The 17184-nt window shown below is 38.7% G+C and overlaps 1 protein-coding gene across 11 annotated transcripts in view; it reads right to left on the bottom strand.

Moving 5' to 3' along the window:
• Positions 1–17184, bottom strand: part of rbfox1 (RNA binding fox-1 homolog 1) — a 161873-nt gene that overhangs the window by 18688 nt on the left and 126001 nt on the right. For 8 of the 11 annotated variants that reach the window (XR_011241088.1, XM_069525137.1, XM_069525135.1 and 5 more), the window contains 5 exons: positions 15434–15526; positions 10710–10770; positions 9019–9072; positions 6210–6342; positions 2888–2927 (listed from right to left, as the gene is read on the bottom strand). Coding sequence is in view for 9 of the 11 variants with exons in the window: in XM_069525137.1 (XP_069381238.1) it covers positions 2888–2927; positions 6210–6342; positions 9019–9072; positions 10710–10770; positions 15434–15526 (381 nt within the window). In the remaining 2 variants the exon portion in view is untranslated. The remainder of the gene's footprint in view (positions 1–2887; positions 2928–6209; positions 6343–9018; positions 9073–10709; positions 10771–15433; positions 15527–17184) is intronic. The other 3 variants (XR_011241089.1, XM_069525140.1, XM_069525138.1) reach the window with 1 other exon arrangement.

Raw genomic sequence — 17184 nt, 5'->3', positions numbered from 1 at the left:
TGCATCATGGCTACATTTGTGTCCGAATTTACTTTTTAAAGCATGTTAAGATGTGACCACTTATATTGTCTCTCAGTTTTCACTGACTGTTGGCTGTATGTGGCACATGACTGTAAACCCCTGCTCCAATTTATCATATAACAAAAGCCATTTTTCTCCCTCCCGGGCTCAGTGACAACTCCCTCACTTCTCACATCATTTCACCTTCCACCCTTCCACGGTCTGTGACTGAGACAGTGTCTGTCCTGACATGAGCAATGTATTATTACCTCTATAAACTGAGGAGGTGCGTAAGTGATAGTGCGTGCGATGATGGCCCATGGCAGAAAGATGAACAGGTTGTCCCGTGTTAGTCACCAGCCTCTGTGGACTGTCACTGACTGAGTGAGTAATGGTAAACCTAAGCCACTGTGAGCAGGTGCACGTTTCGAATTCATCAAATTTGCTGATTCAGTGAAAGAAAGAGAGAGAGAGAGAGAGAGCAGAACTCCTCTTTCTGTCCATCCATTTATCTTCACTGACCCAGTATTGTTGGGCAAGAGGCTGCAGGCCCGCACTAATGCAAAAGCACTAACTTCATGCGTACCATAAACAAAGAAAGAAACCTGAAAATAGTGTCAAATCTCAACTACAAACCCCTTTTCAATTAAAGAGTGAATCCTTTGGCAATCACGAACAAATTATGACCAGTTTCTGTAGGTCAGGTAAAGAAAACACTGGTTGCTAGCATATCTACCTCACAAACTGCAACACTGGTCTGCACTTTAACATCAAGTATTCCATTTGTACTGTTTAAATTTATATTGTATACATTTTATTACATTTTTCACTGCTCAGTATTGCACAATCCTCACCTTATTCACCTCATTCGCCTTGTTTCTGCCTTACTTTTAACATGTTCTTACCCTTATTGTATTTGATGTCAATATTGTATTCTTATGTAAATTTTGGTCGGTATTCCAGAAAGGACAGGAATTTCAATTCACAGGGAAACGTGTGTTCTCTGTGTATTTGACAATCAAAATCTTTGAATCTTTGAATCTTTGAATAACCTCTCCTATGATAGCTCATGTGAATGCATGGTAATGTGACTGTAAAACAACGTCTTGAGAAACAGCTTTTTATAGGAGCGGGGATTCCTGAGCCAAGCTGAGCCAGCAGCCATTTTCACCATTCAAGCTGGCAAAGTATGAATGGTTCTCCAAGGTTAAAGTAATAATTTGCCTTAATGATGTTTCGGAGATTTATGTGCTGGTTTGAAGAAAATGCTAAGAGAGTCCGGTGGGGGTCAGTGATTATGCCCAGTGTTCCAATGGAAAAGCCAATGTGTAATATCAGTGCAGGTAGTGTGTTTCATTGGTAGCCTAAAAATAACCAAGTGATTGTGCAGTATTTATACAGTATATGAGGAAGTTTTGAGTTTACATTGTCCAGAGAACAGAAGAAATGACAAATAAAAGCCTGTCTCCAATGTTAGCCTGTTTTCATCAACATTTCTCAAAAGCCTCTGTTGACTATGACTGAGCTCTTTTTTCTATCTCACCTAATTTGCTATTTGGACTGAATTGACTGAATCCCCATCATAGGTACTTCCTGTTCACATAAACATAAACACAGCATCAGGGACTCTTGATCCCTCTGCTAATGAATATTAAATGTTGTGTCTGCAGCATAGCAATCAATCCCAATGGCAGGGGCATTGGGGCTAATGGGGAGCCAAGGAGGTCGAACGTTATGGGAGCAACACACACACAGACACACACACACACACACACTCTGCATCATTAGTCTGAATCTCCCTGAAGCCTCTGCCATGAATGTACTTGTGTGGCTCTATTGTTCACACTTCTGCCAGGCAGCTCTGGTTAGAAAGTGAATATTTAGAGAATGATCCATTATGGAGTGACTGATGAGTGTGGCACAAAGCGAGCCCAATGTAACTTCTTTTAGTAAGGTTGACTTATTTCTACGCCATGGCTTCATCCTCCTCCAGTTATATGGTCGGACCCTATCAGGGGCAGAATTTTTTTTTCTTTTTACATTATTACTATAATGTAATTATTTAAACTTTATAGACCCAGAACATAAATGTTTGAATAAGTGTTTCTGTATCTGTAATAAAAGTTAAGTTAAAATATTATTAAAACCAGCACTACAACTGCTGCTACACATTTGATATAACATTATTTCATTTCTACATTTATTTGTTTATTAACAAATATTTAAAAAAGTAAATTAACTATTATAATTACTATAATTCGTTTTTTGTACAGCAACAGATGCTGCAGAGTTACACTGTAGTTTGATATTAATTTCATTATTGCCCTATCATCATTCATTAACCTACTGTTTTCAGTTGCAGTGTTCTGATTGAGAGGACGTTTTATCAAGACCTGTTAGCTACACTGCTAGTTATGTTTAATTTTACGATGCAGTGGATTTAGGACATGAGTGACTGAGTGGTTTGGCACAAAGTGTACTGGACACAAAACCTTAAAGATGTTCTTTATTGAATTTGTATTATATATAGTAGAAATATAGTCACATCCCCATGGCCCATTTTTCAACCTCATCCCTCCATATCCAGTCTAATCATTTTCTTCATGGTTGTTGTGCATGTGTTTGTAGATTTACACCTTGTGCTACTGTACAAAAAATGATTTATTTGCCACTTATATTTGTGTCTTTCTGGTATTGTCTGTTGAAATGTGTTGCCTGTAGTCTCATTGCCAGGGCCAAACAGAACTGCAGACCTTGGTGTGAGCAGCTATCTGCTCTTCCATGTATGAGTGTGTAGAGTTGAAGGCTTGCGTGTGCATAAAAACAGGGCAGAGACCACAGAGATGGCGGTGTAGCATGCAATGTCATACCAGTAAATAATACTTACATAAATATCTGCACCATAAAATCCATCCTGGTAAACAACACTGCAGAGGATGCAAACACAAACAAACAGACAAACACACAATAAAACAAAAACATCCATATTAGTGCATGTTGACATGCAGGCGCTGGGCTGGCTACTAACCAACCCCCATCTCCTCAATCCAGTTAACAACCAGAGGTAAACAAGCAAAAGACATAGAGGGGGGCGGGGGGGGGGGGGGCAAAGGGGAAATAAAGCAGGCACCCCCTCTGCTCTCTGATGCCCAAGTAAGGAGGCTGGGAGGGTCCAACAATACTTTCTCACTAACTTATTTTTACAAATATAAAGTCCAATCAAAAGTTCCACATTTTTGAAATTCTAAAATAGAAAAAAAATGCTCCATGATATTTATAGCGTGATGCAAAACACTGAAGAGAAATAAGGAAAAACATTTTCTCAGGATATATAGATTAGACCTTATGTCTTAAAAAAAATTTAAAAAAAAGATTCTTCTCATTGCATTCCTCTCTGTTCATTCAGTGAAAAAAATACTTTACGTTTTTTGGATGTGCATCATTTTGTTCATATAAGCACGAAAAATTCACCTTCACCTTACTTTTAATACTTTTAGGCTATTCATCTCAACTGTGTGAAATTGAATTAGTATCTGTTCTTCCTAAAATAAAATGTATGTGTGAGGGAGGGCGTGCTGGCATCGAACCACAGGAGAAAAGTGTGAGTTTATCCGCACAGTTGACACCAGTAATCCCTCTGTTAAACGCAGTACCTGGGCCTGGGAGAGCTGCTGACAATGGCAGGAAAGTCAACTGAAAGCGACCGGTCCTGGGCATTAAGTAGCCAAGCTGAACCCATGCAGGTCTGTGTGAATTTATTTTGTGTTCATCATGAATAAAGGAAATGAACAGTGAGCATCGCTCTCTGGTTTGAATTTTGAGAAACCCACTGTGGCAGAAATCGAATCATAGTTATATTACTGTTCATTCTAGAGAGGAAAGTTCTACAGATCTACAGTGAACTCCGTCATCCCATGACCTTATGACCTCTCCAGTGCATGCATGATTGTGTGTGTAAGAGTGTCCAATTAAAAAAATTAAATTCCATTTTATTTATATAGCGCCAAATCATGTACATTATCTCAAGGCACTTTACATAGTAAGGTTAAAACCTTAAATATTGTGGAGTAAACAAGCAATATACTGCCGCGTTTAATATGAAGAGGTTCTCAGAAGACCAGTTTCACTGTCTCTAATAACTGGTAACCACTCAAATGTCAAGGTGGCCCAGAGAGCTGTTTCACTCATTAAAATATGTTCTGTGGGACGATAGCACAGCTCTATGCACATATTGGCTTATTGATGCGATGTTGTGTCAGGCTCCCTTAAAGACATCAGGGAACACACACACACACACACACGAAACGCAGTTTCCTGGCTATGTCACAATCGCAGCCAACTCACTGCCACTTGAGACAAACAGTTTTAATAAAAATACATCATGGTCCACATCAATAATTCACCATCTACCGCCACCAGAGCAATTAAGTAGTGCAGCCACGTTAATGAAAGCACAATCTATAGCAGATATCTCTTTGTCAAGATCATGCTGCCAAACACCTATCTTCCTTATCCCATGTATATCCATCTGCTGCGAGGGATGCCCATGACGGCAGTTTGCGATTGTTTCTATTCGTCCGTCAAACGGTAGGCTGCAGCAAAACAGGAGCATCCACACAACTGCTTTAAACTGCTTATGCTGGTAAAAAGTAAACAATTGAAATGAATTAGAGAATTTAAATGAAAATCCACTCTGAACTGAGACTCTACCATTATTTTATTCCTAGCTTTTATCAGAGAATTTACAGTAAGCTTCTAAGATTCACATGCGGAGTGTAGAGTGTGCTGTCCTCCATTGAAATGTGAACCCTTCCGGTCGTTTGTGCAAGTAGCCTATTACAGCCCAAAGTTAAGCTGTGTTGTTCAGTGGCATCTTACGGTTGTGTGATACAATATCAATACAAGCCCCGAAAAGGCACTTTGCTTCTGGTGGCTGAAGTAAATATAATGGGAGCAAAGAGGGAAATCAGGCTATTATAGATGCAGCGATAAAGTCTGTGAAGAGGGGACATTGGGGTGGAACAAAGGGTTAATTCAACTGTAAAGAACCACGGTTTGATTCTCATTTCCAATTGACTAATAACGTTGCTATTTTTAACCCTGATCACAAAGGTAGGACATATTTAAACCCAAGCCATCGTTTTCCCCATGTTGTTTTGTGCCGCACACTTAACCAAGCCTTTAACATAGCATTTTGTCATATCACATTATTTTTCAAAAGTGATTATTTTAACAAATTGTCTGCGGAATAACTGCTGCGGCTATTGTGGAATCATTTCAGCAGCAATCCAATGTAAAGTATCAGAGGGTGGGGACAAAAAATGCAAGCAAAGGTAACAGTACATGTGCTGCCACATTTACATTCTTCTTCTATATCTCACATTTATTTTCGATTTTCTTGATTTTGTCATTTCTTTCAAATGCTAATTCATCCACTTTCAGTTGTTCACATTTTCTAAAATGATCTTATTGGTTCCTGTCTTTCTGCAATGATTGCACTCAACTTCTCATATTTACATCACAGCAGTGAATAGAAATGCATATTTAATTGAAGTATTAATTGCAATATTCAAAAAATTGTTGGATTTGGATTTAAACCTAATAAGTGAGATTTGCAGAGGAAAACAAATCATATCTGCTCCCATTCTTATAAATAGATTCCCTACCAGCCTCCTTAGTGTCCGTTTGCTTGCAGTCATAGAAATCTAAATGACTAAAAAGAATCAACATAATAATGGCAAGTCGGATAAGACTACCCACAATACACAGCTCTCCTTTGCTTTTGTTGAGGGGATTCAGCCTTGGAGGCTCAGCCAGAGCTGCTGCTGGGGCTGGGAAGATGGTTTTGGTTTGTTTGTTTTTTCCCTTTATTCTTTGGGGGGGAGGGGAAACTGGGTAAACTGGACAAAAAATGGAGGACCTCCCATTTCTCCATTAAGTTGGCCTCACACAATAGCACCACAGTAGAAGGTCAAATTGATAGGCATTGCTCATGAATCCGTGCAAAGGTACAAAGGCACATGCCTATTGGTGGACTCAGCATTCTGTGGAAGTTGGAGAGTGCAATGTCATCTCGGACAAGACGTGGCATGCATCACTCTACTGACTCTGAGCACAGATATTCAGAACTTGTCATTGGGTGAGGGAAAGAGAGGAGGGACCAAAGAGGAAGCAAAGACAACAGGACAAGAGTGAGAAAGGATGCTCACCCTCCGTAAGCTGGGATATGGGGAGGCGGAGCAGCTGCCCTAAATGTATTGTATACCGTCCTTCCTCGACCCCGTAGGTGGGCTCCTCTGTACGCTGCTGCTGCACTTGCTGCTGGGTAGGGAAAACCTGGTACTGGAGACAGAGTACAGAAAATGATGCATACTATCGCCCAAAGAAGAATGCAAGGTTTCTGCATTACCCCTTGCTGTTGTATACACCGAGCACCTTTCTCATTTAGGCCATATCAGGAGCAAAGTAGAGGAGTTATGGAAAGAGTCATCAGTGTGACTTTAAGGGTGGCCAGGGCCACTCTCCCCTAAAATCAAGGTGACAAAAGATGAATAGGAACAATTACCAGCCTCACTCCTCTCCTTGTCTCTCTTTGGGAAACTCTTATCCTTTGGCTCAAACCCTCCATTTTTCATCAGGTCAATGAATGATTCACTGTTTCTATTAGCATTTTATTAGATCTCCTTTTGGAAGAGATGTATAATTAGGGTTGGAAATGGCACCTCGATCTCCTTCTCAACCTTCACTCTCCCCAGCTCTCAAATTAAGCTTTGTGTCAGTCGCCCCCCATTAAGATTGATGATAAGTTAATAACAATACTGTGCAATAGCTCCACTCCACTACCACCCTCTCCCCCGTCGCTCTCTCTCTCTCTCTCTCCATTCTTCCTTTCTCTTCATTTTTATTACCTTACTAGAAAAAGTAGAACAGTTTGTACGTTCAATCGAAGATTTATATGCTAATGTCATCTGAAGATGTACAGCTTTTTGTGCTGTACCACTGAACACTACTGACATAACCTGCCTTTAACATACGCTTCCATTTTCACTTGCTGTTGGCTGATTGTGACTTAATTTTAGACCAATTGAGTGGCTTCCTTCTGTGTACACATATGATCAGAACCTGTAAATTGCTGCACGTGGCTACAATGATAATGTCTTCTACGCTAAATGAAGAACCAAGAACCAGGGACCTACTGATTAGTAAATAACCATTCTACCTAATGTACAGATTGCCTTGAACTAGAAATGTAAATCTTGACTCAATAACTAATATCGCAGAAATGTTTCCATATTATATAAGCCCAATCAGCCAGATTGTGCCACTGCAGATGAGTCAAATTTTCGAAAGGCTACAACCCTAAAGGTTTCAGTCTGATAGAGCGATATGACACCATCTGATATGATTTTCATTTAATGTTGCTGTCAATTCTTCAAAAGTATTGCTTACCTTCAAATAAGATAAGACCAAGGAATCAATATCCAAGTATTTTTTTGTGACTTTATGACAGGAAAACCACCCTTATGGTGGTGTTCTGGCAGCAGCTTTGATTCATTGTATTTGTTTTTATTAGCTCGCCTGATGATCAGTAAGCTGACAGTGGTGGGAAGATCTGTTAAAGATCAGGACATCATGTGGTGATTTGGACTTTATCAGGAACAATGGTGACAAACGCTTCCAGGAATTACATTCGACTAGCATGCTTGAAGTGGATTACTACAGCAGATAGAAGGCAGAGGCAGCACTGTGAAAGGAGACAGGAGCAAGGCTCTCAATGTCACAGATGTTCAGAGAGAATCAGTGGCTCAAGTGAGAACTGACTGTGTGGACGCAGCAGCAAACATCTGTAAAGAGGATTACTTAACTTAAAAAAAAAAAAAAAATCCTTCTACAACTAACATCAACACCTTACAAAACTTGCTCTGCAAATTCAGGGGCTGTTTTTTAGGACTTGAGGGCCAGAAACTGAGACTTACTGAGAAATGATGACACAATCATTCATATTTACTCCCTGTACAAAGGATTGCTAAAACTTAACAGTTCTACATTGTGACTTTTCCAAGCAAAGTAATCCCTGCTTTTACATTTTGCTGGTTCATTGTATTTTCTGTTATCAAGCAACAGACAAAAATATCTGCTTTCTGTTTACACCAGCACACACGTGAACAAAGTAAAATGGTGATGTGATGTGTTTTTTCAGGTATGTTAGTGTGGAGGGAGATATCATCTGATACTGAGCTAAAAGGAAAAGCTGGCAATTATAAACTTTATAACATAAATAGCAATACAGAAAAAGACTGACAAGCTTGTGCACTCTATGGACATGTGCGACTACACAAAAAACACACAAACATGCCCCAATGGTATTTAGGGTAAGGTGAGACAAAGGTAAATCAATACAGAGGCATTTTGTAATTAAAAGAACGTGGGGGTGAATTAGGCAAACGACTGTCTGCCGAAAGTGAAAATATTGATTTTAATTTACAAAAAATATTTCATACCTTTTAATGTCCTTGCAGGAATGAACTACTAGATTTCCTTCTCTCTTGTCCTTTACTTTCCTTCATTCCTCCTCTCCTCTGCCACACTCTTTTATCTATCTCTGTTCTTCTTATCACAAAATTCACATTTTTTTTAACCTTAATGGCCATAGTTAATTACAGACTGGGGGCAGGGAAGCAGTTAAGGGTTGGGCAAGGTAAAGGGTGGCATGGCCAAGATTGCAGAGATTCTGTGGGTGGGGACAGTGCAGAGTGTGTGTATGTGTGCAGGAGAGATGACAGTTCATTGTTACATTTGTGCAATGCAGCACAGTTCTGCACTGTAAACAGACTTTGCTTGGCTGCATGTTGCTTGGAAGCAAATGAAAGAAGTGATAAAGGTCAAAATAAAAATGGGGATGGAGTTGAGGAGGACAAAATGAAGATGTGGATAAGAAAAAAAAAAACTGAAGAATGAGGAGAAGGAAGATAATGACAAAGGAGATGGTGACAAATGGAGAAGGGCATGTCCTCTTACCTGCATAGAATTCTGGGCTGTAGACAGCGCTGACCACTGGATTTAACTTCCAGCCTGAAACAAGAAAGACAGTGGGACAAAGAAACAGACAATACGTAAGAGAAAGAGCAGTCATTTATCACGCTTAAGCATATGCTCCTTATGTTCCCAGTGAATTTTGATCTACCTGGAAATATCCTGCTAATAAATCCAGAAATCAATCAGTCTGTCCGTCCTTCAGTTTTCTTGACAAGCATTGATCTACTTCAAACCTGTTGAGCGTTATGGAGGACTCGAGGCTAGTTTCCTGATTTTATGAATAGGACAGGCAGATTTTAACAGTGGTGTGGTTAACAGCCTGAAAATCAGACCTCAATTCCATCTGACTCATCCTTATTGCCGTTAATGTGTCTATTTTTCTGGGAATCGCCAAATGACATCCTCATTTTAATTTCAAAGCTTAAATTGGCTCAGTCGTTTCTTTCCAAACAGGAGAAATGGGTACAATGAGCACGACGCAAGATGTTTTTGAATGACCAAATAAATCTGGGATATGGATGATGACTCAGAAGGCTACAATCAAACTACATCTAATTAAAATGCAGGCCGTCACAAATGCATTTTTAATGTACACATACAGGATTGATAGTATTCTTACGACTGACTAGTGATTACTGTGCTAACTTATTTCTGTGTGGTAGGTGTCAGTCATGACAAGTTTCAGCCTGTGTAAGTCAACACAGTATGAACTTCACTATTAAGTATATATTAAAACACCACAGGCTACATTGAAATACAGAGATTAATTTTGGAACATGGCTAGAGTACATTCTGAAAAGTTCACAAGTTCTGTGATTTTACATTGTGGCTTTCTATCTCTAAAGACATGAGGTATGTAGGAATGTTGGAAGGAACACCCGTGACTGTAAAGGTTGAAGCATTGTTGTGTAGCTGGTTTTATGTTAAGAGTCTTTGTCTGGAAAACAAACCCCCTCCCTATTCAGGCTTCTTGAAAAATGGATCATGTTTTCCTACCTCAAGAGGCTTCCAGGAGCAGCTACAGAAAAACATTCAGCAGCATGATGCTGCCACAAGCATGCTTCATGGTGAGGATGCTATGTTAATACTGATGCGCAGTACTTGGCTTACACCTAACGTAGCATTTGCTCTGATGACCAAAAGGCTCGGTGTTGCACTCATCGGACCATCAAAAATTATTTTCCGATGACTTTTCCATCTCCAATGTATCCTCTTCAAACTCTGGCCTCCTAACCCTAACAAGCTGAACTTTTTCCCTTCATCCCAAGCCTTCGATATAAGCGACTTTTTGCCAGAATTCCATACTTTGATTTAACTGGACTGGAGATGTAAAGTCACTTGGAAATGTTCTTGTTTCCATTCTCTGACTTGAGCTTTTCAATCACTTTTTCCAAAGTTACTTGACTTGCTGGTCATGGTCAAAGGTATTCATTTTTGCTGTGTCCTGGGGGAGTACATACTTATGCAAACACATATTTTGTAATCTAAATTTGTAATCAGTGTAGATCACTTTAACTGTTATCACTTTAACTGTTATCACTTTAACAGTATCACTTTTATCGTCTGTTGATCGGGGTCAAAGAACTCACATTAAATTGAATGTTGTAAAACCCTAAAACCTGAAAAGGTACGTGGTTGAATATTTTTAATTTAACTGTAAACATGGACCTTACCATTTGCATATGGGTTGACTGTCTTCTTATTTGTCATTACTCGGGCTGTTGCATTGTTGACCTACAGCACGTAAAGAGAGGGCTCCATAAGTTATGATACGTATAAGTCAGGAGTAAATACTGTCCATGTTAGAGTAAATCTGCATGCAAAGTTTCCCAGTGTTGTAAAACAAAACAAAAACAGTATAATGTGTCATGGCAAACACCCATGTCACCAGTGTGTTTTCGAAATTGCATTCAGAAACACTTAAAACACATCCAAAACAAATCAGTTTCTTTCTCATTTGCATGTCTTCTCTCTAATGACATTTTCCAGCATGCGCTCCCCAATTCTAGTGACATTTCAATAACATACAGATACAAGTAAACAAAAAAAAACAACAGATGCACTTGGCAAAATGATGTTTTGTAAATGTACAGATGCATGCGGTGTGGAGAAAAAAGGAGGGGAAAATACAAAGGAAATGTCAGTGGGGTAATAGATGAGAATATGTCGGGAGCATTATGCAACATTCAGTCAACCTTAAAACATGAGAAGAACTGTTGTGTTGTGACGAAAGCAACACAAAGCATTCACACTCAGACAACAGCCTCTCAAAGTCATTGCAAAAATAAATCTTAAGTTCCAAAATTCAACCTAAGAAAAGAGATGTACTGAAATAAACCAACCAAGTCAATCAGTCAACCAATCAAATCATTCCAAATTCGAACAACAGCTAACTGAAAAATAAGGGTGCACTGATTTCCAAAATAAAACAAAATAAAACATAAATGGGTTTCCAACAATCTCTAAGGTGCAAACAGATTCATGTCTCAGTCAGTATCGCTCGCACACGCAGCTTCAGGAGAACACTTAGTGAATGGACACACGCTGACACGCAAGAAAATATGTATGTCAATATACAGCATCAACCCAACCACAATTCAAAAAGAAATGTAACGTGAGTTTTAGCGTTGCAAACGTTCCAAAGAGAGAGGAAGAGTGAGAGGAAATGCTGGCAGAATGGCTTGCTCGCCCACACTTACCATTCCCAAACCTTTTGGCCCCTCCCACTTGTTTGTGTACTGTTACCGCTGTAACTGTGTTGGATGGGGCCCTAAACAAGCTACCGTTGGAAAGATGGTGGGGGAGGAGGGGATGAGAAAGGAATAAGCAGCATCTTACTCAGGTGGCCAAGAAAGTTTTGCAATCATTCCACTGCACAAACTCTCTTTCAGCTCTCTGTATAGCAGCAGTTTCTTAAAGTTTAACTCCCACCATTTTGTCCAGACAAGCTGTCGTCATCCATCACACTTGGACCAAAGTCTTATTCATGATACTGGCTAAACTTTAGGAAAGACTTGGAATGCAGTAAGAGTATGTATATTTTACGGATTTATAAATCAGTTAAATCTCAAAGCGCCCTTTATCACCACCTCCACAGTGGTTATGTTTTCACTAATATCTGTTTATTTGTTGGTCCGTTGGTTGGTTGTGTAGTTGTGTTTTCGTCTGTCAGCAGGATTATGTAGAAACTACAAAATAGATTTCCATAAAACTTGTGGGAAGGATAGCATACGAGCTAAGAAGGAATGCTTTAAACTTTGGCATGATCCGCACAATGGAGTGGTAAGTGTTTTTTAATCACTTTCTTTAACATTGCCCAACAGCTTTTTAAAAATATTTTTTTATTAATTTCCCAGGAAATAATGTACCCTGATTAAGAAAATCAGGCATATTTAGGTGATTGATATCTATGAATATGTTCAGGTTGGTGCTTGAATTTAAGTGGACCGTTGCAGTGCCTTATTTTTGATGCAACCTGGGCCATTGCTTTATCATCTCTAATTATTATCACTGCTAGTGACGCTTCACTTCTTGAAGTAGTACACAATCCTGGAGCTGTGAGATCATGGTATTAATTCATTAGGGCAGCACAACTTAACCTTCTTGTTATTTTCAAATTTACTGATTTCTTTCATTCCTGAGGTCAATTTGATTGTGTTAATTTAAAACTTCAGAAAATAATTATAATATTTATCCTTACCCAAGCTTATGTTTCAGGAGATTTGTGATTTGAACTTAAGGACAATCGTATGAAGCAAATAGTTATATTAATGCAAAATTTATATCAGTGCAATTATCTAGAGATGTTGAACATTAATTTGGTTCATACAAAGATGTTCAGTGCATTGCAGAGAGTTGGGCAGATGGGTGGAGGCTGAGAAGAATTAACGTAAATGATCAAACTTTATTAAATACAGTTTTTGTCATTGTAAACATGACAATCCAGAAATTAGACTGAAAGACCTCCCCTCTCTTTCACTTCTAACAAGTGGATAAAGTTGTGGGGCTTGAAAGGAATTGGCTGATAATTATGCTTAAGTCACATTTGGACAAGATTGAATAACTTAAATGAGTTGAGTTCGAAATAGTCTTCAGAATCATAACTCTGTCAAATCTGAATGCTGAATTGATATAATTCTGTGTGAGGTGCACTTTTAGCAGATATGATTATCTCCAAAGTTCAATGCGAATAAACAGCCACAAATCTGCTGAGCAATCACAGACGTATGCTACAGGAAATCATTTCATTTTGGATTTAAATTCAAATTCCTCAGCATCGTACTAATCAATTCAGAGCTGTTTATACGTTGCAAAGATAAACTGCTAAAAGCTCAGTCCTACTTTTGATGGGCAGACTTTGAGAACACATTGACAAATACAGGGTCAATTTGTGCTTTAGTTTTTCCCTCATCTTATTTGTACCTGAAGAAATCTATATGGTGGCCTGTTTCCATCTCTCACATTAACCAAAGCAGATTGAACTTAACTGGTGTCACAAAAGGAAAAAGCATATAAGGACAATATAAGGAGCTCTGCTTTGCTCAGATATAGTTAGCTGGCATTATGAAAATGTAATGGGAGTATTGGGTGGTTGGGTGCATGTACTAGTACCATGGGTGGTAATGAAATGAAAGCTTGAAATGTAAAGATACAAGCTTCCTTGGAAGACACCTTGGACCTAATGTATGTTCCTTGTGGAAGCCTCTTGCTGCAGAAGATGTTTAGAGAAGAAGCCTGAACTTTTAAATACACATTGCAAAGACTTTTTTAGGTCTTCAATAGGGAAAGATATACTGATTGCAAAGAGTTAGAACTGAACTGTGGAAATGAATTCTGCTGATGTGTGTTCTTTGGTTCACAATAGCAAATTGAAGTATGAAGTGAGCTTTAGTTGGATGCAACAAGGATGTAAAGGGCTAATGTGGCTCAAAACAATTAGCTTTGAGAATATGTTGTCAAAGGCCAGGCAAATAAGGGGATTATTGGTCAACTGCGGAAACACAGTGTGTACTGCTTAAGCTGGATAGTCCTGCTACCTCTGGAAAGGGCTTTGACCTGCTAGAGCCACAAGATAAACATTGTGGTTTTGAGATGGAGAATGACTGTGACTGAAGGTCCAGTATGTGGGAGACTGGGCAAGGGAATATGGAAAGAAATATTGTAGTTGCAAATCAACAAACAATGGCCCAAAGCTGTGTGTTATTATAAATTAATTCAGAAAAAGAAAGGAGGCACAGATAAGAGCAACAGGCACATGTCACCATAGGGGCTGTCTGTTTCTCATAACTACATTACTTCATACCTGTGTTTTTAGGGTTAATAAGATACAATAATAGGAGGCGGTAGGGGAGTGAGTAGGTACAGGGGTGAAGTAGAAGGCCCAGCTATGGGCCCACATAGCTATGTGACAAAAATGATGCTGGTAGTTGGGGAGGAGGAATTTGTGGTACCGGTATGAAGGTTTTTCAAATGGAGCATTGGACATGTGATAGATGGACACAAACCTTAATATGGTCCAAACAAGCACTTTTATTTTACTTGAGGTATTTGGGTTTTAACTTTTTAATGCCCCAACCCATTGTTGCTCAATGCCTAATCTTCCCAATCATTTAAAACCAATGTTATTCCCTTCTGAAGTGCAGCCCATGTAGTAAAGTCCCCATGCTCCAGACTCTATTGTGGACTGTGAAGATTCTACAAAATGGTCCAGAGTTGAAATGTGGAGAGAATGAATGGGATGAATAGTTTGGACTTTATTGAGTGTTTGGTGGAAAAAGGTTTACACCAGTCTTAAGTTATGCTTCAAGGTTAGTGATGTCTTGTATCTACTCCATTGAGTGGACACAAGATATTGAGTGAGACTAATATAATGTAAGTCTACCGAGTCTGGTGAGTTGTAAACCTTGCATTTCGCTCTCCATGAGTCTTCAAATTCCTAAGCACTTCCTCTGTCCATGGATAAGCAAGATTTCAGGACTGGGACTAAGTTCCTTTCTTTTTTAAACATATATTACATTTTTGCCTATGGGCTGGGTAGTGTGGATTCTCACTTTTAAACCTTTGGTAAGGTCCTTCACAGTACAAAATCTATAAAAATAGGAAAATGGAAAAAAAAAAGTTAACTAACAAAAAATACAACAAGCAAAGTCTCTCACATACAATAATGACAGACAAGATCAACTTTTACTTGTGTGTTGGTTAATGAAACGGCTAAAAAAGAAAAGGGAAATGATGACTCAGTTTGATGTCATGAGAAAGTGGCAAAATGGGACGTGGCAGTAGACTTGTCAAACACTCACACACACAGACCCACGCACATACAAAAACACATACACAAAAAATGTAAAGTAGGACAGGGAGGAGGGAGAAGTCCAGATAAATATTTGAGAACATGCACCTCTATTTTACGACCTTCTACCACGGTGCCGTGTAATTTCTCCCTGGCTCTGTCGGCATCCACACTGTGCTCGAATGTTACGAATCCAAAACCCTGCATGCCAGACAGAGAGGTAAGAACAATATACACATTAGATTCAACATTACAGTGAACTGTGGCTTACATCAATAGGAACCCAATGGATTAAAATGTTCAGCTTCGATTTCAGTTTTTACATGCCAATATCCAATAATAGGTCTTAAATATGCACTTAGGTCGCATAACATGATAACATGCTAAACATGCTACAATTAGTGACACATGCTAATGTTATTGCCATACGTTAGATGTAAATAGCTGTTCAGGGTAACAACAATTATTCACATAGGACTTTCATCAAATAAAGTAAATGAGCAAGAAAAAAGTAAAAAAAAAAACAACGGTATGGCATTTTATTCATAATGGTCAATCATTGAAATTGAAGACTTCCACTGTTTACTACCATTCATTAACTACACCGCCCCATTACACTTAGGCCTTAAGGATTAATAACATGTTTCTAAAATAAATGCTTTCAAGGGGTGAATCACAACTGCGAGCAAATGTTAGACATACAGTAAATTGTCTACCTATATTGCATAGTGGTAAAGGAAATTGGTTCCCTCTAATGAAGTCATTACATAGGAAATTAAATTCAACAAAAGAATGAGGGGAAAATTAAGTATTTTTATGGTGTGGCATTGGCACTAAGAAAAAAACACACTGTTATAATAGGAAGCTAAGAACAGTGGCCAAACCTAAAAAAATACATTAAGACGAAAGCGGCGCATTGTAAAAACTTCAGGACTTCAGGAACATCATCCTTGATGAACAATATTCAAGCTCAGTATAACAGAAGGATGTTCTAATGAGGACGTTTTAATATTCCAGTATTGATCAGCCGTGACTCTGGGTTGTTACGGAAATAGAGTGGAAACTTTATTGATATACTTAACTTTGAACATCAACCTACAACGTTGTCATCAATACCAGCATCCCTCAATAATGTGTTTTTTCACTGTCGGTATCACTGACTGCACCTATCTTGTTGTACTTATGAAAAAGAGGTTAGACAAGTGTCCTGATTATCTGAGATGTGAAGGACAGTAAAGTTTCCCAAACTAATAATGATTGTTTTTTTTTTAAAAAGTCACAATTTACATTTCAAATATATGATCTTTTAATCAAAATTATGCTTATTCAAACTAACTGGAAGCTAGCCTTCTCAATGCAGTCTGCTGTATGACATTGATTCAACTGTACAGTTGTGTTAATAATAATGATAATAATATGCACTGCCACTACTGTTTCAAAATGTAAAGACTACTGAAAATGCCTTTCTGCTCCCACCATTTTCTCACACAATGTCATACCCACAAACATTTCATAGTATTGAAGACCTACGTGAACATCCATGATGTCATTGGTGTAGAGACGACCTGGAGTTGAAACGGATGAAAGTGGATGAAGGGGTTTCTGTGTTTCTGCTTGACACCTGGATTCATTCCATTCTTTTCCTTTTTGGTTATGTTTGTGATGGGTAATTCCAACTTTTGTGAGGTGACATTTCCTAATTAGCTCCTATTCATGTTAAGCATGTACTTCTACTAATAAAAGGAGCTAGTCATGCAACACCACTGGTGCAGCAGTAGCGGTACATTAGTGCCCAACTGTTGTCTTGTTCAAGGGCAGAAGAGTGATTTTTGTCTGTGGAGTTCAAATTTCAACCAAAT

The sequence above is a fragment of the Paralichthys olivaceus genome, chromosome 5 (genome assembly GCF_024713975.1).
Source record: "Paralichthys olivaceus isolate ysfri-2021 chromosome 5, ASM2471397v2, whole genome shotgun sequence".
Classification (NCBI taxonomy): Eukaryota; Metazoa; Chordata; class Actinopteri; order Pleuronectiformes; family Paralichthyidae; genus Paralichthys; species Paralichthys olivaceus.
Note: the sequence above shows the minus strand (reverse complement) of the source record. Positions and strands in the feature narration are given on the sequence as shown.